The sequence below is a fragment of the Etheostoma cragini genome, chromosome 20, assembly GCF_013103735.1.
Source record: "Etheostoma cragini isolate CJK2018 chromosome 20, CSU_Ecrag_1.0, whole genome shotgun sequence".
In the NCBI taxonomy this organism is placed as follows: Eukaryota; Metazoa; Chordata; class Actinopteri; order Perciformes; family Percidae; genus Etheostoma; species Etheostoma cragini.
In genome coordinates, this window is record NC_048426.1 from 16975118 (window position 1) to 17001464 (window position 26347).

At 41.7% G+C, this 26347-nt stretch overlaps 1 protein-coding gene across 2 annotated transcripts in view; it reads right to left on the bottom strand.

The window, feature by feature from the left end:
- Positions 1-1952: 1952 nt before the first annotated feature.
- The window catches only part of arhgef10 (Rho guanine nucleotide exchange factor (GEF) 10), a 55340-nt gene continuing 30945 nt past the window's right edge, over positions 1953-26347 (bottom strand). The window contains exons 20-30 of one of the 2 annotated variants that reach the window (XM_034858109.1): positions 25488-25615; positions 24276-24376; positions 23750-23871; positions 22271-22357; positions 20607-20833; positions 19829-19986; positions 14392-14534; positions 11617-11791; positions 3796-3918; positions 2839-3360; positions 1953-2738 (exon numbers count right to left, since the gene is read on the bottom strand). In XM_034858109.1, the coding sequence (XP_034714000.1) occupies positions 2855-3360; positions 3796-3918; positions 11617-11791; positions 14392-14534; positions 19829-19986; positions 20607-20833; positions 22271-22357; positions 23750-23871; positions 24276-24376; positions 25488-25615 (1770 nt within the window). In that variant the 3' untranslated portion in view covers positions 1953-2738; positions 2839-2854. Of the gene's footprint in view, positions 2739-2838; positions 3361-3795; positions 3919-11616; positions 11792-14391; positions 14535-19828; positions 19987-20606; positions 20834-22270; positions 22358-23749; positions 23872-24275; positions 24377-25487; positions 25616-26347 lie in introns of those variants that run through there. The other variant, XM_034858110.1, reaches the window with a different exon arrangement.

Here is a 26347-nt window from a genome sequence, read left to right on the forward strand (position 1 = left end):
ATAGTGGACTACAGTCATTGATCTAAACCACGCCCCCTTCAGTCGGTATTAACCCTACACTCAACAGTAGAAGCATGAGGCTTCATCTGTTGTGCGCGCACTGGACGCATCCCAAAGATGCGACATTCCTTTACGCATCATCCCTGTCCTGGGTACCACGATGGGTGGGTGAATATATGGAATTAAATAAAATAAAAACTTCACTCCCCTGCTAAAACAGACACACACCCACACATACACAATAAATGTTCCATTACTGCATGACACAGTTTATCATTTCTCTTATCATTTCTACATAACTTACATGGTTGCTGTCTAAAGTAAAGTGTTTGCTTAAGGCAGGTTTAACCAATAGGTTTAAACATACAAATCATAAATGTTCCAATAGTGCACTCCACCTGTTTGTGCATGAGACAGCTTATCATCTCTCATATCTATAGAACTGACATGATTGCTCTCTAAAGTAAATTGTAAAGTGTATACTTAAGGCAGGTTTAACCCATAGGTTTAAGACCCAAGACCGCCGGACAATGCTCTGCAAGATAAGTCACATGTTCCTTTTGGGAATGATCCAAAATACTTTTTGACTAACTCATACAAGAGGTAAAGCCTGAACCAATCAAGGTGCATATTTGTCTAGTAAAAGCAGTAATAATGTGATTTGTAAATTGAAAAGTAACCTTGGAATTGGAATAGTTTCTAGGGTGATAAAAGAGGCACACAGTGCATAAACACTCTACATGTGAATTGGCCTGATTAGAAATAGCACAACCTCAGAGCGGCAGCAGCAGTAGAATAGGTTTTTACCCAGGGTCCCTAACCTCTCCACCGTGGAGACTGTCCCTTTAACAACTGGCCTTCAGACATAAAAATAGAGGGGAGCCACCGCAAGAGCATCACACCACTACCAGCCCGGTGAGTTTACAGGACATTCAGATGGTTGGTTTTAGGTAGTCCGAGAACAAAGACTTTCTGAAGACTGATACACAAAATGAGTGGTCTCCATGGAAACATCAGGGTCAGAAGGAAAACAAGACTGCCAGTTGCCGAGCTGTGTTAATATGCAACCAATAGTTACACCCAGCCAGACAAACAGATAACTGGGTAACTTGGTAGATACAGCCAGACTGAAGTGTTGCCATGCTTTACTTCAAGTTGATAAAGACAAGCCAGTATTTAGTTAAGGAAGTAAAATATTATTTTAGGTTCAGTCAGCATTGTTACTACCAACAAATCTGAGCAGATAATATTTGGGATAAGCGGACGGTGCCAAGGATTCTAGCATTACATCAAACTTGAGTCATTGTGTCTATTTTTGTTAGAACTGACAAAATAGTGAAACATGGTTGTGCAACAGTGGACGTGGGCGTTACAAGAGAGAAAAAGTCTTGACCCTCTTCCTTCGGCAGCAGGAGAAATGAGCAGTGAAATCCCGGAAGAGCTGTATCAGGCTCAGTTCCTGCGGCCCCTCAGGCACATTGCTAGTCCCAGCATGTACTGATGGCTGCACACAAGCAGAGTGGAGTGGAACTACAAGGTTAGTTTCAATCAAGAGAAATAGGCACACTAACACTCTTGCCTCGCCGGTCTTAAATATTATTTAAATCTGTGGCTTCAGTCAGTAACTGCCGCTATACCAAAATGCCAACACATGTCTATTATTTGGTTTAACTGGAAACTTGACAAAAGTGTGAAAAGTTGCCACAAAATGGATGTGTGTATATCCCAGTAAGAGAGTTATCAAATCAATGAAATAAAATTACTGATAGATGACAAGTTAGAAAAAGTGGACATTCCAATGAAAAACGCTCACTTTAACTCCCAGAACTGCAATCATCCTTAGAAAATGAACATCAAATGAAGTACAAACAGATTCCTAAATAAAACAGTTTATGAATTTGTTAATACACATACAAAAAGTACATACACATTACGACAAAAGTATAGAGCTGTTTCTTTTTTTTTTAAATATCCTAATGTGAGACAAAAACATGTGTGGGGGGGTGGGGGTTCTCTCCTGGTGATTACAACCCTTTCTTCCCTTTCATGAATAGAAACCTGGCCAGCCAGGGATTTAAATCAATCCTTCCCAAACTAATTCAGTCATCAACATTTCACCTTTCCTATCTCTTAAATCTGTTAACAGAGCGGTAGGTGCACCAAGCAGGGCCAAAAGCTGATGCCAAAACTCAACACACATGTAATCCTGAGTTGTCATACTTTATATTTACAACTCTGGCATTGACTGATGATCTAAAGATCTGGCTGTGACCTAATCTCAATCTCAATAAAGCCTTTATGTGACAGATTCAAAGCCCCATCGTTACCTTACACGCCTTTCAGGAAAGACAAAGTCTCATTTCTTTTCAACACTGATTTAAATACTGAAGCCATATACAGTCAACTGGTATGGCACAAACACTGGAGAGTAATGTATTAGCCATGTTACAGAACAACAACCAACTTTATCAGAGGGAGAAAATAAAGACCTTTCAGTGTATTCAAACAAATATATCCTTAACAAGTACAATACATCCTCTGACTGGTCTGTAGGGTGGTGTAACGCTCCGTCAGGCATCATGATTGAGTGGTTATAATCATCCTTTTTTATAGTAAGAGACATCATTAGAAACATCATTGAAATACTGTGGAGCGCTTAATGCCTTTTGGTTTCAGTTTTGATTGATCCCAAATATTCCTTTACGTGTAGCAACAGATCTTCTTATGACAGTTTTAACCTGAAAAAAGAGACGGAGAATATACAGTAGGTAAGAGCCTTACTCAAGTAAGTAATCGCATTTTCTACTGGCTATTGATAAAATAATATTTCCAACCTACCAAGGTGCTTTTAGTGTCACATATTGAGTAAAGGGATCTGCCAGATCATGATGGTTGAGGTGGTGTCCTCATGGCGAGACTGTTTGGTCTTTTTGTTGACCCTGCGGTGGCCCAAACCTCCAGACACCACCAGCAAAGAGCTGACATCCACCTTGCTGGCCCGGCGGCCCCTCTGATGATGGACCGGGTCGTGGAGCATGTCATAAAGAGCTCCGTCCTCTGGTCCGTGCTCCAAGGAGCCCTGTGATGGGGCTAAGGAGCCACAGGACGAGGAGGACATGGAGTCCTGGAGAGCCATGGTAGTGCAGCCTGCCTCTCCCAACCACACGGCCCGTCCCTGAGGGGGAGTCAGGGCTGGATCTGACGGGGGCTGACTGTTCTCCCCATCATCTGTCTCTGTTGGCTGGACTGAGGTAGGAGGGGTGGAGGATGGTGGGCCAGAGGGCCGGTTGCACACTGCAGCTGCCACGCTGAGGAACTTGACTGGACCGTTGTGAGCATGTAAGGACACCATACCCCGACCTGACAACAGGTACAGCCACATTAACATTCACCCAGGACGTTTTTACACACTGCATTGTATCGCCTGTATACATATCTGATAATTGAAAGCAATATTCCCCAATGTTTGTTTTTTTTGCCAACCATATGCTAGTTGTGTGTTGTGGAGATAAGATACAATGTGAAGAGTTGCTGGTGTTCTCCGTTTTACATTATGATACTGTATGAATTACTTTGGGTGTAGCCTGTTGGTCGAACAAAGCAAACAATTTGAAAGTGTCACCCTGGTCTATAGGAGACTGTGAGAAGCCTTTATTAAAAAGAAATCATTAACCGTTCATAGTCTAAATGATCAATCACTTAATCAAAGTCAACTTAATAGAGAAACCAATCCTAAATTGTAGGCCTACATGCAAGTAAATTTAAATATGGGACACAATAATGTTTCGGTGTTACCTGTGACCTTTGGGATCCCCTGCAGTCTGGGGACAGAAAGGGCCACAGTCACCCCCAGGTTGGTCCCTACCAGCAGCAGACCATGACAGACCAGCAGACTGCTCACTGACACTCTCTGGTTTCCTGTGGAGGAAAAAAAAACAGAAGCATAACATTGGTTTAAAATTCATCCACATCCAATCCATACATATTATGTAGTTTGAAATCTTTAGAGACAGTTAAATGTTTGTTGGCAAATGTATTTTACCACCCAGAGGGATTTTACCAGCGCTAAGCATGGTTGGTTAAACTTAGAAAATAAGAGAATTGCATAGTTAGAGGGCCACTTGAATACAGTGTGGTGCGTGGGAGGGAGGTGTATCTTTTCAGTGAGTGGGGGCATTTCTGCAGCAACAATATTCAATGGTTATTTGTCTCCAGGGCAACGTAAAGAGCAGCCTGGATAAAAGCAGCTCTTATCAAGCATCTGAATGCAGAAAGATGCACTGTTATGTTTCACTTCGGGTTAAACAAACAAGCACAAAAGTGTTTTGTAACAGAACGAGTGAAGCAAAATGCTGTAATTAAGCAAGGAGCTCTGCCTCTGTGGAGGATACAACAGCACAATCTGACCTGACCTTTTCCCTTCCCTCCTAGTCAGAAAAATCACTGGGATGACACTTTGGACTGTAAAAGCCGTGATTGTTGGTTTAACAACACCTTTTAAGCAAGGATGGCAATAAAGCCAGGCTGACAGCCGGCTCTGTTAGGTGACTTGTTATGTGGAACTTGGCACTCATCTCAGACCCACACAGGAGCTTTGTGAGCAGTAAGCTTTGCAACAAGAAGTATCTAGTAAGTAATTTTTTTATCTTTAACAAAAAAAAAATTGTAGTAAGAATCTGAGGTTATGCAAAAATGTCTTTTCGGTTCTGCTATGTGTGAGGCGAGACTGTCATGGGGCATTACTGCTGCAACAGCTTGACTTGAATTTCCTCTCTCAAAGTAATCCGCTTGGGGTTTAGGAAAAATTACTGCCAGTCTCTCTGCGTGACCTCCCTCGCTAGAGCTGACCCCTTGCATGGGGCACACACACGCTATAGTGCCATACTTTCATTCTTCCTGGAATCATGCCAGATTGGCAGGCAGGTACAGTTGAAGACTGGGTCCTGGGTCCTGCCCACATGTGCTTCTAATGAGGGCCCGGAGTTAGCAGAAACATACAGACTGCCAGTTGGGGGCCTTGCTCCACTTCCTCCTTTCATAATATTTGGAGTTCCCCACCCAGAGGGTGAACTAAAATAAACCCAGAGTGAACGTCAACACGGCCCGGCTTTGGCCCTGATCCTACACCAGAGCACCACTTTGATCTGCACTTAGTCCTGACAACCAACAGCAGGAGGGAGGAGCAAATCCCAAACATTACAATAATACACTATATCTGTCATTTGACCAGTCTAGAAATACATCAGATCAGCACAATGTAAGTAACTGCTCTTAATGCTCTTAATGTAACTGCCTAAACCCACACACACACAGTTTCTTTTAACAGATTTAAAAAGGACCCATGGCATGAAAATTTCACTTTATGAGTATTTTTTCAACATTAATATGCGTTCCCCCGACTTGCCTATGGTCCCCCAGTGGCTAGAAATGGCGATAGATGTAAACCGAGCCCTGGGTATCCTTCTCTGCCTTTGAGAAAATGAAGGCTCAGATGGGCCGATCTCGAATCTCGCTCGTTATGAGGTCATAAGGGGCAAGGTTACCTCCCCTTTCTCTGCCTTGCCCGCCCAGAGAATTTGGCCCACCCAAAAGAAAGAAAGAGAGCAACATCATGGCTTTCAAACGAGCAAAGTGGCAGTTGGTCAAGGCCACACCCCCACCATCCACCTTCTGGCCCCTCTGTCCTCCTCAAAAGCTACAGACACTGAAATGGCACGTCCTAAGTAAAGCTCATTGTGCGACTGGCTCTAGTGGCTGTAATTCTGCACCAAGGCTGAATTTTGGGAAAGAGACTTTAGATACAGTATTAGGGGACCACTAAGATCTATATAAAAACATCCAAAATGCAGCATGTCATGGGACCTTTACATTTAGTTCACTCAATGATATGAACACATATGTTATCAACTGCATCACTGAGAGAGAAAAGTTTGGTGAGCTATGTTTACGGCTCTGTGAGGATGTATATTACATTACCATTTGCTGACGCTTTTATCCAAAGCAACTTAGCACACACACGAATGTGTAGAGCAGTGTTTTGAGCTAAATGCTAACGGTAACATGGCAACATGCTCACTATGCCAGAGTTTACATGCCAATATTTACCATGTTCAACTTTAGTTTAGCATGCTAACGGTTCCTAATAAGAGGATCATCAAAATGAGCAGAATTTATTCTGAGCTGGAAATCAATGTATGCACAAAATTTCACAGGAATCCATTCAATAGTTGTCAAGACATCAGAAAAAAAACGTAAGTGTCAACCTCATGGTGGGGCTAGAGGAAAGGTCCGAGAATTACTAATATCAGAATGCTTCATCCTCTGGGAACAATGAATGTCTGTATACAATTCATAGAAATCTAATATTTGTTGACATATGGCGTGAAGTTGTAGCTGGACAAACTGTCTAGCCATGTATTTAAAAAAAGAAAGAAGGCAAATACCATTAGCTCTTAGTAGGTGAGCCAGAAAGGAAATTTCACACAATGGAAGTGTAAGAAAACTCTTGAACATATCACACACTGTATACCTCACTGATCATAAGGAATAGTACCTTCATTTTCATGTTAATCTGAAATGTTTCCAAGGAGAAGACCCAATTAAGAAAAGTTTAAACTGGAGCGTCTTCACAGTGCAGATACAGCACGCCATTTAGTCCTATCCTTTCTACTCATTCCTTGTATCTTTGAGGGATCATTCAGAAATAAGTGTCTTATCCGCCTGAGGATGTGCGCAACAATGGTGGCGTACAAACAAAGGAGTGCTGGAGGTGTTATTTATTGACCCCCCTGATGTTTGTCTCCCATTAAGCCATGCATGGCTGCCTATTTAGGTCACAGAACAGCAGACAAAGGCAGACTAGACCCTCAGCACATCGGCCAGCCACCACCCTTTGAGACATCATCACGGTACGGTCTCCTTTGATGGAGGACTCCTGCTATTTGAAGTGCTTATGAAGAGCTTTTTTAAAGATATTCTTGCTCTCATTAAATTTAAAACTTACACAATGATTTGCCAAATTTTTTTCAGTATGAGCATTTTATGACTATATTACAGCTTTTCCTGATGTGGATTTCTTGTCCTACTTTGGAAATTAGATACAGTGGAGCTCACTTGGTCCCAGAGAGATTTAAATGTCTAATTCAAAGGAAATTATATATGTATATATTCAGATTAAGACTTGGGAATGTAGAGAAAGAGTAGTATGCTTTTACAGCACAGTGCCAAAGTTATCACCTAATCAACTACTAATACCAATAAATTAGTCTAAAACATGAGTTGCAGAAGAATCTTTAATAAACACTAGCTCTACGTTCCAGTGAAAATGACTGCTATTACAGCATATTAACTTGCTTTCAGTTTAGTGCTTGAACAGGGTGAGAAACTCCTTCTGCTGTGAAGGGAGTTAGCAGAATTGCTCCAACATGCAGGAACATGAGAAGGATAACCCCACCTAAACGACCTCCTGCATTCAACACTGCAGCATTTATAGAGGCGTTCACACTGAAGACAACGCCCCATGTCTCCAATTGTGAGCCTGACTGTGTGTTCAGTGGACAAGCAAAAATCATCTGTAACGTAATATCCCTGCTTGATAATGCAAAGTTCCTGTAAAACGGGGATGCGGAATTTAGAGATTAAATATCGGAATGATGTTACTTTTTGTCATTTTCTGATAAACTGATATTTTTTTTTAGCTTGTGTCGCAGTAAATATACATTAATGGAGCAAAGAATTGCAGATGAAAGACCAATCACACTGACTCCAACGTATCGATTGCAGGCAGTCCCTCCTGTCCAAACAGTTTGGTTGGCAGTTCCAATTACATTAGAATTTGTGCAGAAACAGCACATTTTTGGTCTCATTCTGTTCCATGGCAGCAGCCAGAGATGATAAAAGCCACTGTGGAGCATTCTGGAAAATCACTTTTACAACAGACCAAGAAAAAGGTTGCAGACAGGTTGTCTAAATGCAACGGCCAAATCACATCCACATAACCTTATTGGCGATTTAAATTGTTTAAACAACTTTTGACTTCCATGCTGTCTGACAGTCCAGGGACCCAATAATGTTATCAGAGGAAGTGAGCTCTTAATGGTAAGGCCCAGAGGATGAAAGATTTCATGTGTGGTGGTCTGTCCCAGAACCAGCTTCCTCAGCGGTTGAATGGATCCCATTAGCTAATACGGGCAGTGAGGTCCCGAAGCAGGCTGCTTTTATCATTCACATCTGTCTGACAAAGAGGCCTCCACTTGTGACTCTGTGTAACTTGTAAACACTGGGTATCAGAGTGAGAGTCTCCACCACTATCAAGTCAGTGTGGATACTCCAAGTCGGTCATCTCTTACATTTTTACATTCAATTAGGGATCAAGGAGACTTTGTTTTGTTCCTACATTTAGGGTTTCTATTGTTGCCAGTACTGTTCATAAATCTGTTTCCTCTGCAGACGGAGGCATGATGGTGCTGCAATGCTGTTAACTATTGTGCCACATTGAACAACTTGTAGCCATGGATACGAAAAGCTGTGAGTGGATGGTCCTTTGTTGCAGTTTGCATTCAAATCTTCACAGCCCTGGATTCTGTCTTTATAGTTTCTCCAACAGCTACATGGTATTTAACACCATCTCCCAAAAGTTAATTACATGAGAGCTGGCATTCTGCAGATTAATAAATGCTGCTTGAAGTGGAATAAGTGCGTGATGAAAAGAGCTAACCTGCATTACAAGATGTTACACAAACTCCACACATTTCTTTTTTTGTAATTTTGCTAAATACTTCTGAGGCCTTTCTGAATGTTATTGCTACTTTATGGCAATAACAGAAAGGTCCCTCTAAAGACTAAATGTGCACACAGTCTAGGCCAAGCTGGCCTAATGACAGCACAGCTAATGATGCTGATGATGAGATCGTACAGAACAACTGCAGGCTAGTCTTTAACTGCAGACCACAATACACATACAGGAGAAACCACAGCTGTCATCAAAAACCAAAACTCAAATCAAAACCTCATTTAAGAATCAAAACTATGTGCAATCCAGTTTCAAGAGGAAGGCAATGAGTGTATACAACTTAAACATTAAAAAGAGATTGAATACAGCTGCGATTTGACTGCACAAATCCTGACTACGTACCAACAGAAAAAGAAAAAAAACAATCATCCTTTTGGTCTGTGTTTCTGGGGTCAAGCTGATGTAACACAGCAGATTACAAGATCCGAAGCAGCAGTAGGACGATCTGATGACTTCAGACTGGGACAATAGTCACAGTAAAAGTCATTTGGTTTGACGGCGACAATGTTTGGCTTAAACACACATGGCAGGGAACTGTCTCACAACCAACTGCAGCACACTAAATACAATACCATCTACTGTGATGACGACAATCGCCATAGTAACAAAACTCATGCCTGTGCTAAAGAGCCCATTAAACAGTTCTAAACAGTGTTATGGTACGACGCAGTACACTCCATGGTTTTGGACACACTATATGTTACATATTAAACTCATCTGGTATCCAATCGTCTGTAAAATATGGCTCATTCGTCTCGCCTCTGACGCTGCTCTGCTGATATTACAACCTGGTAATGATGGGTTTACATCTGCAGTGACTTACATACTCAGAGATCAAAGGTGAGCCATTATAGTGGAATGGTAAGAAGGGTAAGTGTCTTTTCAAAGCAGGGACATACTAGACTGGGTAAACCCTGCCCACTCTGCCAGCGATATGATTTAGCCCTGCAGCTCGGTCTGGAAACCTGCATGTTTAATTCTCCTGCTTTAATTTTGCGTGAACCATTTGCAAACCGGCTTATCTACCAAGCAAGCTATTGGTGGATTTAACATGACGACGATAGAGAAGCTAACAAGCGGCTTCTTGTTTACATTAAACATAGCATCCACCGAACGCCACCGAAGCAAAGCAACGCATTGATGCCGCTGTCACCTGGATAGTTAATCTGATTGGTTGAAGGACTATCCAATGGTGTCATTTGAACTATGCCCGTTGGTCACGCCCCTTGTGCAGAGAAAATACAGAGCAGACTCCGTGTGATAGCCACACTAGAAACAAACCATAGTTTTCATCTAAATTACTGCACTCAGTAGTAATGCTATATTAAGTATGTTATACTCCTACATTGTTGTTAAAGTTTATCTAGATAGTCATGATAATTGTCAATGTTTGTGATGATTAATTATAGTGCATATATTGTGCTCAATTTTCATACAGTCTGTCTGAATATACCCATATTCACCCTCTGAAAACAGGCTGTTCACATTTCTCTGTGGCCTGAGTGTTTTTAAACTTTTCTAAGTATTTATATAGCATCCTAACCTGCTTTATAATCAAAAATGAAATGGAAATCTCATTTTTTACAACAAGGGATTCTTAACATTATAGCGAGTTCCAAAAAAAGCTCTTGATCTTTGGTACTATTAATGTGATAGCTCTTTTTATACTGAAGTCCACTCGCTCAACTAGAAGCTCAGCTGCAAATGTATTTTGAAGTGATGTCGTAATTCATCATCATCCATTGGATCCACATGATGTCCCATTATTTGTTTTCAATTTAAATTTGGGTTGGATTTGCCTTTTAGACAGCGCCTTCTATAACACGCCAAGTTTCCTTAAATAATGACTTGACGAGGTCAAGAGGTTTCTTTATGCAACCCTATGAATAGAGACAAAATGAGAGGTTCCTGATTCACTGTTTAGAATAAAGCAAGACAAAAGCATGATAAACCATAACAAGAGCTGTCTGGATGAGCATCTACGCGGACCTCAGGTAATTACAGACAGACGCTAAGTAAGTCACCACTTTGAAAACATGAAGTCGTGGGACTTGCATCACAGTCCACAAAAGCTGAGCTGTCTCTAAAGAAGTGTATTTGATTTGATGATCACAATATCAGATGTCAAAAGAGAGAACATTTATTATTTTTTGTTCTTTGTCAGACAGTTTGACTCTCTCGAAAAGGTTACAGTCTCAGTCAGGCATACAGATCACATTACTGCCCAAGGGCCGGCAAAGAGAACTGAGAGGTGGTTGTTGATGTTGTAAAGATGGTAAGACCACAGTCTCACAATGACTGAATCTTAAACCACAAGGCTTTGAATACTACAGTACAGTATGTTTCGTTATTAGCTATTATCATGGACTTTTAATATTAATGGACAAAGCATCCGGTTTGGCGAAGTGCTGCAAATGCGGAAGTGCCTTAAACCTGCATTCTATCTGAATTCCAGCAGGGGCAAAACATTCAGTTGCAAAAGGAGGTCAATTTCTGTAGAAGTCTATGAGAAAGTGACCCACTTCTCACTTGATTTATTACCTCAGTAAACATTTTTGTAATGAGTTGTGGTCTCATTTCCTAGTTTTAAGTATTCTACAATACAGAATGATGTCAATTTTTTGAATTATGGTCTTGTTGATTTTAAAATCGGCAATAAAGCGGGGGGGGGGGTTTTAGGGCTTGGCTATGATGTAATAACCAGTAATGTGTGTAACAAAACGTGGCTCGTCCTTCACGCCTCCCTCTCATCTTAAATCGTCACATCCGCAGCCAGGATGGCTGATATTTGATCAGTCCAGAAATGGAAGTTACGTATGTCTCACCAGGCAGTGTATTGTGGACAGGTGTGGCAATGTTGATGTCCTGTAGGTGCTCCAGTGTCTCGGTGTGGAAAAGACGCAGAGTAGAACCAGAGCTGAAGGCGATCCAGATGCCCACCCCAGCCACCACCATGTGGGACACCACCATGCCCTCTTCCTGGTGGGCCTCCAGCTGCCTCTGGATGGGGGAGAGAGGGCAGGGTGACAGGCATGAACTTTTGCATATTTATAATTTATTCAGCCAGAAGGAGGGTACTAAAGTAAACAAAGTCCACGCCAAGGGACTTCCCATCTCCCACATTATACACTGTTCACAAACTGTTCCAAACAGCTCTATTGTAGTCTAGCCTTTACTTCTGTGACAAACATGCGCCGCTTTGCGTCACTGTGTAACACACTCCAACATTTAATGCCTAGTTGCTAGTGTGGCACGTCCTCAAACCAAGCTAGGACACTAGGGCTGCGTCTCATGGCCCTTAGGTCCTCAGTTCTCGGCGAACCAAAAGTTGTTTGGTCCTTTTTTGGTGAAGGCCGTCTCAAAGCTCTTATTTCTGCCCCGAGCAACGAGCATTGGGAAGGGGTCATCAAGGAGCTAAAGGCGAGGATACACAAGAGCCGCCTTCCCCGGAAGCCGTGCTCCTTCTCTGAAAGAGTGCTAACTCCGCCCATACAGCTGACAAATTCATGTGATACTTGACAGGAAAGGACGTCTCATCCCGTTAAAAACACATTTGCTTGTTTCCTCTCTCATCCCATGATGAGGAAGGGAGGCAATTTAAGAACTATGAAATGCAGCTATGGTACTGCGCATGTACAACTCCCAACAAAATGGAATAGAAGTGAGATACCTCACTCGCTAGCTAAAACCGAGCGTTCAAACACACACAATGCAAAGAGGAGCTGTAGCAATGTGCAGTAGGACAAATTTATAGTCTTTTTTTGAAAATTAAACCATGTAAACATATTCTGGTACAACCTCTAAATACAAGTATGAACATGAAAATGAGCATAATATGAGCTCTTTAAGAGCGAGTGTATTCAAAATTTCACCAAGTGAAATCTAACATTTCTAAGGACCTTTTAGTGGTAAAATAAGTTTGCAAGTATGAGTTGACATGAGACCTTTGAGAACAGTCTGAGTCAAAAGAAATGATCCCCTCCAGAAAAACTGAAAGAGTTAGAACCGTACCTACACCTTAACGGACCAAAGTGGTATTTGCATGCTGTATAATATACTGTTGTTGATTAGCTATATAGTTGGCAAACTGAGGTTGGCAGTAATCTAAGGTGCAAGATTAGACGTGTGCTCATGTTTGTAAGTTAGTTGAGAAAGAGACTAAAGCCCTGTTAGTCAGTGTGACCATCTGCCTACGAGAGAACACAGACGTTAAAAAAAGATACCAACAGGCTGTTGCACAAACAGCGCTGTGTACTGTTGTTATTGACATTTAAAACCCAAGCCTATCATGACGGTGGCTACAGGGTGAATTTGGACTCTCTTGTGTTGGCTGCGTGTGACTACAAACTAGAGAAAAACTTTAAAATTTCTTTTTGAAAAGCAATCAACCCACAGAAAGTATTTCATCATCTGTTTAGACTACAGTAGCCCATGCATTGTCTGTGGTTGTATTGTCTGGCATCTGTGATTATGCTTCAGCATAGAAATGGAATCAACAGTGTCACATTCCCACAATAGGCAACAAAGGATATGAATCAATGTTTGTTTTCATGGACAAATGCACCAAAGATGTTTGTTCCGGGGTGATTTCAATATTTCAGAACATAATGAGAGTGTCAGGTGTAGTCAAAACAGGAAGCACACAGGAGCAAGTATCAACTTTATAAATCATTTTTCTTTAACTCTTGGTTTTACTCTGGAATAGACTTCACATATGTGTAATTTTGAATGCTCTGTGCATGGAGAACAACACAATGGGCTTTTTCCATCACCACTAGTTACATAATCTCTCCACACGTTGCTTTACATGTAGGTGTAGTTATATTTAGCTAAGGAGAGTCCATTCACAAGCATGTCAGTACGAGGTTCTGATAAAATGGGTTGAAGGTGCATAGATACAACTAAAAAGAATGAGATGCTGCTAATTCTCCCACACGTTTTGTTGTGCTGCAACATTTCGACCTAGCCAGGTCTTCCTCACGAAGGAGCATGACATGTTAATGTCGTGCATTTTGTTTTGCACACATTTAACCATGTACATCATATTGTATCTACCTTTTACTTAAATGAGTATGTGCTAAATAATTCATCCACGCCTTTGGTTGTATCCATCCAACCTCATCCCACCTTTATTCCTTTATGTATCTGTCTCTCCTGGTTCACTTACAGTCACCACACTGGACTAACTGTAAGTCCTCAGTGAGGAACAGAGAGTGAGACAGGCAGGTGGTTCAACATAATGAGCTTAATGAGGCTAAACGGATTATTAGTGAGTGCATGTCACAGGAAGGTTACTATTCTTGGACCCATGGCAGTTGCTTTCATTCCCAAAACCAGGCCAAAAACACACACAGGAAATAGCATCCATATTTCAGGACAAGGAAAAAAGTAATCGCAGGGAGGGAAATGAGGTTCTTTGTACTTTTTGTGACTGAGTTTACACTGTTTGCTTCTTGGGAAAAATCCCTAACATCAAATAAATCCACACTCAAAATGTAACTCTGTTTTTAACTTTGGAGGGGGGGGTATCAACACAAGACATATATTGTAGATATGGTATGTAATAATAGCCAAAACCGTGTCAGAGCAAAGTTACGTACCTCGACACAGTGTGTATGGGTGCTGATGATGAAGACCTGTCCACCTGATGAAGCCCAGAGGTGTTCCTCCACAGCCAGCATGGCCTTGACTGGGAGGACTCCCAGTTTCAGTTCTTTGGGCTCCTCGCTGCTCCATAAACCATCTGAAACAACAAATGCAACACTGACACCTCACAACTGAAACAATCTGCATTTCACAAAATACCCTATGAACAAAAAAGCAGTTCATATGCAAACACACAATACATATTTATTCATTAAGGATCTGAAATCCAATAAAGTGGCCGCATGGTGAAACATAAGCAACAACAATTTGTACTGTACTGTACGTCTCTTCTATTTCTATTATTGTATTGTCTTGTACATTGTTAACCTAGCAATTGTTAATGTAATAGTTCATGCTGAATGGTTTATTCTTTGTAGGGAAGACACAGTAATGGACATTCTGTCTTTATAAATATCCCCTGAAAAGGTTATTTTATTTTAATTTGGGATTCTGCTATGCTGGTGGAGTGGCCATTGATGGTTTTCACATACTTCACTGTGAATATAGATGGACTGCAGAGCATTAGTCAGAGCTTATCTCTATCCCACACACACCTCCTACACACTGGGTTCTACATGTGCCTGGGCACCTACAGTGCCAGATTTACTGCTATGTAACACCCCATGCAGTACCTTTATAAATATCAACACATTACATTCTTGCAACCAACATAGTTACTGGTTTAGATTGCATTCAATGTTGTAAATAAAATTAAAGCCTGTTGGACAAAAAGTTATACATTTGCTACATGTTACACACAAATACAGTAGGTAATGTCCATCAGTAAAAATGGGCTTCTTTTTTTTTTTTAACTGACATAGACTTTTAAATAAAAGGGCCCTGTGGTAAACACAGACTTCAATTCCTCCTGATACCACATTCCCTTAGCTAATCTAGGCCAGGAAGTGACAAAGGCCTCACTAATAGTGTTTCTTAAGAAAAGGCACAAAGGTGGCTATTGAAGAGAGGTGCCACGCAAGGAGAGATGTTCTTTCAGAGGTACAGTAATGATGGGAAGTGAGGGTAATCTCCCACTAAAATGGGCTAGGTGGGATTAGCATTCCAGACATGCCCTGTGTATATTTTTGCAAAAATCACACTGTGTAGGTAGATGAAAAGGAAAGGAGCAGTGGAGAATATGAAAAAGAAATGACAGGATTGCCAACCAGCAGTCTTATGTAAGTCTGCCCACTTCTTTAACTGTAGCATTCTTTCATGTCAGTGTCAGCTGCAACAAACCACTTATCACATTGAGACAGTAAACACTGATTGAAAAAGCCAATAATTTATGTTATTTTGAGAAAGCTGCAACAAATAACATAGGATGCACAATACTCCCAAGAGAAGAAAAAAATCAATGATGCAGGATGGCAGAATAGACAAGATCAGAGTTGATGTTCTAAATGTTTTGCCATGACGTGTGACCTTTGCTGAATCATTACCTCTTTCTGTCTCCATCTTTCACACAGTCACTCACAAAAGGAAAGAACAAGCATGGCAGAATGAGGATGACTGGCCAGCTTTAGACACACTGCTTAAACAGGAGGATAGCTTTACCATGCAGGATAACTCAGCACTGATGGCTTTAAACACAAAGCAACGTCCCCATCTGTTCATTTGTTTTTGATGTCTCGTCACTATTCACTGTGAGGGTCCTGTTGAATCAGATGACAGCTTAACATCCTAGTTCTGCTTGCTTTCTTCCCTGCAACGTAAACTGTAGGTCTACATTAAATGCTAATCAGCCTTTCACTGTGTTTGTGATCTGAGCAGCATTATAACAGGGATGCTGGGAACAGTTTCCCTACCAAACTATGCAGGGTGACTCATCATTTTAGGCATCAGGCATCATTTTCCAGTGAAGGTGACAAAGCTTCTGATGGGAAGAAACTATTACAAATCAGACGCAAAGATCTTGGGCTGGGACTTTCTTCTGGGAACATATTTGACACACCAGTGTTGATGAATGATGACAAGCAGCTAGTGAAACTGTTCAAACTGTTTATGAAACAATCAGTTACACCAAAGGCCAACACTGGCATACTCTGTGCCAGTGTCTAATAATTGGTGTGTGGAGAATAAAGTGGGGGGGGGGGGGGTGACATAAAAAAAAAGGAGCAATGAGTAGCCCAGAACATTCCTGAATGGTTGGATACATACAGTTTCTTTCAGGCAGACTTTTGTTCCTCCTGTGTTTCTGTTTTTAGGTCATCATACCTATTCTTACTGTTTCTATCTCTCTTTCTCCAGTGCACAGAAGCCCAAACCCGTGCCTTGACCGTGCAAATAAAAATCCGTCTGACACGCTTGCGGCCTAGACACAGGTAAAAGACCAAATTAACAGAACAAAGGTAGAAATTGAGAAAAGATACTTAAAAGCACTCCTTGGAGATGTTGGAAATGTGTTTGAGTCATATGGAGATGAATGTGTGACAGATTAATAAAACATCATCCATTCATCCATCTTCGTCCGCTTATCCGGTATTGGGTCGCGGGGGAAGCAGCTCCATCAGGGGACCCCAAACTTCCCTTTCCCGAGCCACGTTATCCAACTCCGACTATGGGATCAAGAGGCGTTTCCAGGCCAGGTTGAAGATATAATCCCTCACTCTAGTGCTGGGTCTTCCCCAAGGCCTCCTCCCAGCTGCTTGGAACACCTTCCTAGGGAGGCGCCCAGGTGAAATCCTTACCAGATGCCCAATCCACCTCAAATGGATCATTTCGAACCAAAGGAGCAGCGGCTCTACTCTGAGCTCTCCACGGATGACTGTGCTTTTCACCCTATCTCTTAGGGACACGCCAGCCACCCTCCTGAGGTAACCCATTTTCGCCGCCCTTCGATCCCCAGCCCACCGAACTGCTACAACTCCCCACCCTGACTACGCATCCATATCCTGTCCATAAGTACTACAAACAGGATTGGTGACAAAGCGCAGCCCTGGCGAAGGCCAACCCTCACATGAAAGAGTCCAACTTACTGCCGAGAACCCAGACACAGCTCTCCCTTTGGTTATACAGAGATTGGATAGTCTTGTGAAGGGACCCCTTCTCCAAATACTTCCGCTGCACCTCCAACAGTATCTCCCGGGGGACCCGGTCACAGGCCTTCTCCAGATCCACAAAACACATTTAGACCAGTTGGACATACTCCCAGGCTCTCTCCATGATCCTTGCAAGAGTGAAGATCTGATCCATTGTTCCACGACCAAGACGGAATCCGCATTGTACCTCTTCAATGCTTGAAGAGGTTTGACTATTGGCCGAACCCTCCTTACCAGCACCTTGGAGTAGACTTTACCAGTGAGGCTGAGAAGTGTTTTATTCCTTTAATTGGCACACACCCTTTGGTCTCCCTTTTTGAAGATGGGAACCACCACCCCAGTGTGCCACTCCCAAGGCATCGTCCCAGACCTCCACAAAATGTTGAAGAGGCGTGTAAACAAAGACAGCCCCTCCACACCCAGAGCTTTCAGCATTTCTGGACAGATCTCATCAGTCCCTGGGGCTTTGTCACTGTGGAGTTGCACATGGTTGAACATTGTACACTCCGGTTCAATGCCCCCATTCTCCACAGGGATGCACGAAAAGCTCTGCTAGTGCGAGTTGAAAGTCTGTCGGACAGGAACCTCCTACAAACGTTCCCAATTTACCCGCACTACCTGTTTGGGCTTACCAGGTCTGTCCAGAGTCTTCCCCCACCCCCTGACCCAACTCACCACCAGATGGTGATCGGTTGACAGCTCTGCCCCTCTCTTCACCCAAGTGTCCAAAACAGACGGCCTCACATCAGATGAAACAATTATAAAATCTATTATTTACCTTCGGCCTAGGTGTTTGTTATAGACAGTCCATGACTAGCACAGAAGTCCAACAACAGACAACCAGTCTGCTTTAGATCAGGGAGGCCGTTTCGCCCAATCACGCCTCTCCATGTATCATTGCCCATGTGTGCTTTGAAATCCCCCAGCAGAACTATGGAGTTTCCCATTAGAGCCCCATACAGGACTCCAGTCAAGGTCTCCAAGAAGGCAGAGTACTCTGACTGTTGTTTGTGCATATGCACAGACATGCATAGATGTAACTGGTAGCGCTTCACCTCCCGCACAAGTTCCGGCTCCTTTCCCCACAGAGAGGTGACTTTCTACGTCCCCAGAGCCAGCCTCTGCCGCCGGGGACCCGCCCCCAGCGGTTCCTCCCAAAGGTGGTGGGCCCATGGGACGGAGAGATAGGTGACACGTAGCTTAAATCGGGCTGTGCCCGGCCGGGCTCCATGGCAAACCCTGCCACCAGGCGCTCGCTGACTAGCACTCCGTCTGGGCTTGGCTCCAGACGGGGGCCCCGGGCTTCATCAGGGCAGGGTCACTCCATCTCCCTCTCGGTGCTTCATACGTGTTTTTTTAAATAAAACATGCCTCTGGCAATAGTGGCATCACATGATAGTGATACCAATACTTATATTTGGCAGCCAAGAATTACAAGGAGTTTGTGTCCTCATGTTCTGAAAATATGTGCTCTGTGCCACAGATAATAAGCAGACAAAGACAGAGGAAACCACTGCGACAGAGCAAGGAGGATACTCAGAGACCTCTGTTTCCACTGATATTAAAGCCAATAAGAGATGGAACTAAACACAGAATGTGAAAGACTGTGGGAAGAGCGCAGCTCAGAACTGCTCCGCACTGACGTGTCTGTTCTCGTCTGGGGAGGGAAGACGTTAAATAGGTCACTGCAGATTGGCTTCTCGCAGACAACCGAGCAAACGGAAACAGAATGTCAGCACAGAGCAGAGGAGACCCCTTGACCTTGAGGAACACAGTGAGCCTCTAACTTACACACTAATGGCAACCCAGCAACTCAGAGACAGAAAATAGCAGTTAGAGCAATAAACCACAAAAGACAATCCCAGCGTATGTTTCTCCATAAATAACCCCTTTCATTCAGTGTTGCCAAATGTTTCAGCATTGTAACACATCAAATGTTCCGCCCATGATTCATCAGATATGGTGCTAGTTGTTTTTGGAAAATTAGGTCAGCAAAAGTGTGTTAAAAGTTGATATTAAAACCTCTAATACTATATATGGGCGCCCACTCTACCAGATGAGCTATCCAGGCACCCAGCAACAGTGCTTTTATTCATGTACATCGCTAATTATGGTTGAGGGTTACAAAACCCAGGGCTGGTGCAGACTCAATGTTTAGGTAAACACGGCACACGGACACAGTTTTAACACCAAATCTAATTAACTCTATGAATGCATTCTTCATTACAACAGTGATGTAACCTAGTAATTGCCCTAATTTCAGCTGGTTAAGAGTTTTAACAACTGGCAGAATTATGAGATCAGGTAAAATACACAAATTGACAAGTCCCTCCCCTTCGGAGACACACACCTTGTGATCTGGAGTAGACTGCCACAGTGCCGCTGACCAGGCCGACGTACAGACAGTGTTTCTTATAGACCAGGCTGGTGACGGTGGACTTGTCTGGGGTAAAGAAATGCTGCAGACGTACTTTCTTGGACCGCTGGCTGCTCTTATACACAATGATGCTAAACAGGACAGGAGATAAAATAGACCAAACATCATACAGAGTGATTCTTTTATAAACACCTCTACATGCATGTTATCAAAAACAGTTTGGCAATAGAGCCAGTTACAGAAACGATTGCCTGTCATCTGAACTAACCAGATTGTTCTAGCTGTTCTATTATTTACCTTTTCCCCACTTAGATTTTAGATAAATAATCATCAGTAATGTAGAAATAATGTCTAAGTGTGGAGGTATTTTTTGAAAGCACCAATTGTAAACCCTCGCCCAGCCCTATTTTAATATGCAACTTCCTAAAATTACAAAAGTGCTTTTTGACAACACCCATTGAAGTTACTGGACAAGAACCATACATATATTGAGCACTATGTTAGATCTCTCTCTGTACGATAAACTTTGGTGCAAAATGAAAAGTCTAGAAAGACACCCTTGTTTTTGATCTTGAAATTTACTATTTATATATGTATAACTAAAACCTGATATTTATAATTTATGGATGCATAATTCAAAGAAAAAAAGTAACATATTGCATGGTGTGTAGGTACAGGTGACTCAAAAAAACGTTTACTGTAACTTGTAGACATTAAAAGGCACACTTTTGTAAGTACACTGTGTCTGTACCTGCCCTCCTCCATGCCCAGACAGACACTGGGAGAATCGCTGGCCTTCACTGTGGGGACATGGCCTTTTTCGGGAACATTCCCGCCATTCTCCTGGGGTTGCTCTGAAGGGACGAAGGCCATGCAGAGGATACGGGACTCTACGTTGAAACACTCAGTCACCTTAGGGCTGGAGCTCTGCATGGTTACTATAGATATCTGCCCCATCTGGTTGGTGCAACTTGCAACCTGAACAAAAATAATAATAATAAAAGAGAAATGAACGAACCGCTCTCTAAAACTATATATATATGCTAAGAATTCCTATAAATATGCACCACATTCATGTCATAGGAGGCTAAAGGCAAAATCCTATGAGACCAATACTAATCTCCTAAAATCTAACTAAATTTTTTTTTTTTAAACAAACAAAATGAACTCCCATTTCAGTTCAACATCTTTTATCAACAGTTCATACACTACCTTATTATAAAAAATAAGAGTGATGAGAGAGCTAGAGTGATGATTATATTTTCAACAAATTCAAGGTTTTCCCTGATAGTCAAAAACTAGTGATTACTATGGTTATGACAGTCATTGTTTATTTTGAGAAAAACAAGTACTGAAGCAATCATATCTAAACCCAGATTGTTTTTCTCAAGGAAATTAGACATTTAAAATTGAACAGCAAAAGCTCACCATCTGCTCAGCTAACACATTACAGTGGAAAACAGTTCAGAGTCAGTCTCACTGACAGAAAAGTGGTTGGGCTTAAATAATCGTAGCTTCTAAAAATAAAAAAAGGACTGCGAGACCAGTGTCCAATAAACAGTTGTTAAAGCCACTCAACACATCCTCTAGCGCGAGACTCTGATTTCAGGATTAAGGCCCATTACGGTTTTCCTCCAGAACTACAATTTTAGTTCTTGCTCTGGGTGGAAGAAGCCCACTTTATTTCAGTTAGTAGGGGTGGGAATCAATTCACACCTCACGTTTCGATTCTAAACCAATTATCGATGCAACTTTTTTTTTTTTTTTATACATTTCCATGCCTGATTAAAAAAAAAAAAATACAAATGAATCTGAGTATGTTAGATTTTGACATATGCAGTATTTGTCACACACAAGTTTTAATGAAATATTTTGTCTACGGAGGTTTTTATTTTGTAGTTATTCCATGCTTAAGCCTTAAAAATGCTTGTGAAAGTCACCTTCTCTCACAGTATTCTTCCATGTCAGAGGCTCAGTCATGTTTAATGGTAGATAATCGGCTTCTTAGAACATGAAACACGAACAGCCTATATGTGTATTGCCTAATTATTTTGTTTGTTTGTTGTTTATTATGTTTGTCTTATTAGATAATGTGTATATTTACAAAATTATTTATTTTTTCCTTTTGGTCATTTTGCATTGGCATTTGCATTGCATTTTGCATCCATTTTGTACATGTCTGCAGACAGTAACTTTTAAATAAAAATCAACACATTTAAATAATCGATTATTAACTTATCTGCATCAAGCATCAAATCGTTCTATAGAGAATCGTGATGCATCTAAGAAGCAATTATTTTTCCCACCCCTAGTAGTTAGCCACTATAACCCTTGGAATAAACTTATTTTGTGTAATGTTGAAATGTAAGCAAACACGGTGCTTCTTTTCTAAAAAAAGTGGGGAAAATGTCTCACCCAGACACAGCCATGGCCCATGACGGGAGTATCAGCTGTGCTCTCCGTGTTGATGTGGGGCTCTGGATTGTGAACGGCACATTCCACCTGTCACAGAATGGCAAGAAAACAGAGAGGGTGATAAAGAAACAAGGTCAGATGAGCATCAAGTCACCATGTTGGAATTCAAAGGGTAAATACAACAGGTGTTCAATGGGCTTTAACTAGTATCAAGATAAATCCACAAAGAGATGTTCAGCCTTGAAGTAACCAACCCACATGAGCTAACATGAGCTAACAAGAGCTAACATACCCCAGTGCCCTGTGACACTTTGGTGGTCACTGCTGATAGTAGATGAGCTTCTGCCTTATCAAGAGTAACAATTCTGGTAAAGATAAACTCAGGTAGAAATAACTGTCACATTACCAACCTGGTATAACAACATGGCTCAAATCATTTGTAAAACATTTTTACTCAGAGAAACAGACTACTAAGTAAAGGTACTTTATTGTCACATAAACGTACATGTAGCGAAATGTATTCTCTGCATTTAACTCATCCCTAAAGGGAGCAGTGTGCAGCCAATCACAGCACCCAGGTACCAACTCCAGATCTGAGCCAGTTGAACAAGGGCATCAGCTGGAGAACCAAGTACATATGTTTGATGGTGGGGGAAACCAGAGGGGAAAAAAACGGAGGAAATACATGCAACCGCGAACATACAAACTCCACACAGAGAGGCCTGGAACAACCTGGATTTGAACCCAAAACCTTTTTTGCTGGGAGGCCACAGTGCTAACCATTGGGCTACCAAGCAGGATATGACATCATAGTTTTTTAAAACCGATGGCCCATACAGGGATCAAACCCACGACCTTGGCATTATTAGCACCACGCTGTAACCAACTAAGCTAGCTTAAACACATCTAAGAGCTGTTTTTTTCACCCAGTTGCTATGTCATTGCCAGTTACAAAGTAAAGTCTGAATCCAATCATCCAGTCATGTAATAGTGCCCAGCCAAAATAAATAAATGAACATAAATAAACAGGAAAATTAGTTACTGTTTACTCCAATTAGTCAGGACACACACACACAAACACACAAACACACACACGATTCAAGATAACATTTATATAATCTGTGTTTGCTGTTAAGGCACCTCCTCCTCCTCCAAACAGAAAAAGCAATATGAACACAAAGCCAAAGCAGCCATGCCTCCTCAACAACTGTGGTAATAAAAATGGAAAACCTTGTCACATGTTATGTCATTATGCCAGCATTAAGTGTCAAGGTAAGTAATCTATGGAATATGGCTGATTATGATAGCTGGTTACAAACAACCATTGCATTATTAGCACCACACTCTAACCAACTGAGCTAACCCTTCAACATGTAGAGATTGAGCTACAGAACTTTTTTGACCTGATATGAGTAACAGCAGTCAGCGTGAGTCTTGACACCAACACACACAAACACACACACAGAGAAAACGTCTCACCTTGAACTCTTGCAGTTTTGACATGACCACAGGCATTTGTCGAAGCAAGAGAGGGTGTTTCTGCTTTTTGATCTGATTCCCATCATCCTCTGCAAAGAACCAACCCTGCAGGTTGTCCTCCTCTGATTTCAAACAAAAACACACAGATAGCACTTGATTCATTAATGTACATACCAGTATAAAGTTAGCGTTTTTTAACCACAAGCAATCTGTCTTCAGAATAAAAGACTCCAGAAGTAATATTGTAAAACTATCATCATATTTATTATAATTGTTGTAAAACATATTTTGGTATAGCTTTAATTGTCTTCCTCTTTTCATTTTCATATTATGTAGTTGGCCTAACAACTACTAGTCAATAATGTAGTAACAGTAGTAATTTGGATAATCATAGACATCTATTGGATTAACATGATAGATTTGACAATATGTCAATAAAGTAAACATCATATTATATAAATTCGTGTATAAACAATTAAAATCTGAAAAAACAATTGACAGCTGAGACAGTGGCAGTGTACTGTACCTAGAGCCAGCTTGGCCATCTGTAAGTTACTAATCCATGACTGTTTGATGGCTGGGCTGAGAGTATTGAACACTGCACTGAAGAAAGTTGGTTTACCTGACCTGCCCAGAGAGAGGACAAAACAAAACTAATGATTAGAAAGTTATAAGAAAATTCCAAACTTTAACACTGTTATATCTATATCAAAAATATATGACGAGATATTTTGTGACAAACATAGGGCCTGGATTTGCATTTCTCTCTCTTAATGTTAGAATATACTTGCATACACACCAGTTTACAGTTTAGCATCTTTTAGAGTAAAATCCCCAAAATAATCTCATAAAAAATGCTTGGCCTGGGTTGAATACCCGCCGAGGGGGCACATGAGTCTGCCCATTCAATGCTAACTGACTTGACAGTCTGTGACAGAAGTGCAATAGATGTCTATGTCAATTATCGCTTGTAACAGCACCTCATGTGTACAGTGTGTGTGTGTGTGTGTGTGTGTGTGTGTGTGTGTGTGTGTGTGTGTGTGTGTGTGTGTTGTGGGGTCTGAAGTGTATCACTCCTGTCACTGGCTGATGGTGAGACGTGTTGTGTTTTGTGATTGAGGGATCAAGGGAGGAATGAAAGAGGCACAGCTGTGTTTCCAAACATACCCGTGGATAATCTCACAAGCTAAGAGCAGCAGGGACGAGGGCTCGAGAGAGAAAAAGCGAGAGAGCAAGAGAGAAAGAGAATGGGGATTTTAGACCCTTTTATTTTGTATTTATTTATTGTTTACACCTCATTATCATTTGATTTGATTCTCGTAGTCCATAGAGTGACTTTTTGTAGTTTTTTGTAAATCCGTGTCACATACTCATTAGGGGCTGAACCCCCTAAAGCTCTGACCCTAGAATCGCCCCTATTAAAGAGAGTGATGATAAAAGAGAGATAGATGGAGATGAAGACATAGATGGCAAGAGAGAGAGAGAGAGAGAGAGAAATACCCCAAACAAGGTGCACTCTAGGGGGACCACGTGCAGACCATAGTAGCCGCAACACTGGGTAGTCGTTGGTTGCAAACACTGATGTACATTTCCTCCCCTGAGATCCATGCCTCAGATTAGAGGTGGTGGAGAAACTTGTATATCCAAATGTGCTATAATACTCTCCCTTAAAGCTATAGGCACACAAAGTGGCATATATACATATGTGTATGTGTATGTGTGTGTGGGTAACACAAACTTGTCATGTTTGCCAGGCAGCTGGAGTTGGATCCTACACCGGTCAGCTGCCCTGATCTCTTCCTCCTTCTTCAATATCAGCCTCTGGAGACCTGATACCCAATCATGGGCCACTGTGGGGTTTACATTCTGTACACAAGGAAATTTGAGTGATGGACATGAAAAAGATATGGAGGGAAAGACAAGCAGGAAAAGGGTGATGAAATGAAAGGGAAAATATAATTGAGTGGAAAAGAAATTAAGGTTTAGGGAAAGGTGCTACAATGGGAAGTGTATTTCAGAGCATTTAAGGATCAATAAAATCAATCAATCAATCTGGGCTGCTCTTTGCACTCTGGGAGTGCAAAGAGCTTAACATGGAAAAAAAACATATTGGTAATGTATTCCCTGTAAAACTGTGCCATAATTTACAGAATGACACTTAATGACAACAGTCATAAACATTAATAAGGACCCCATTATGTTCATATCATGTGTCATGTCATGGTTATACGATGGTGTCATGTCAGTCTTATGCACACCCTTTCACATAAAGTGTTACCAGGATTCTGTCAGTATTATTTAGGATATGAAATTTAGTGTTGAGGAAAATGCTTGGCAGTGTACAGCTCAAACATCTCAGCCCTGCTTCTTTCTTTCCTGTCCCATCCATCTTTCCATCCCTCCCTTCATTTCTGACACATGTCTCTTTGTTACTTTGCCTCATCTGCCTCCTCCTTTCCTCCCCACTTTGCTTCTGACAGCACAGCGCGCACGCTGTCTCTCACTCTTACTCTCACACACACACACACACACACACGCACGCACAGGCAAGCTTGTGTGTGGCCACATGATATGACAGGCTTGAATGGGGCAAATCAA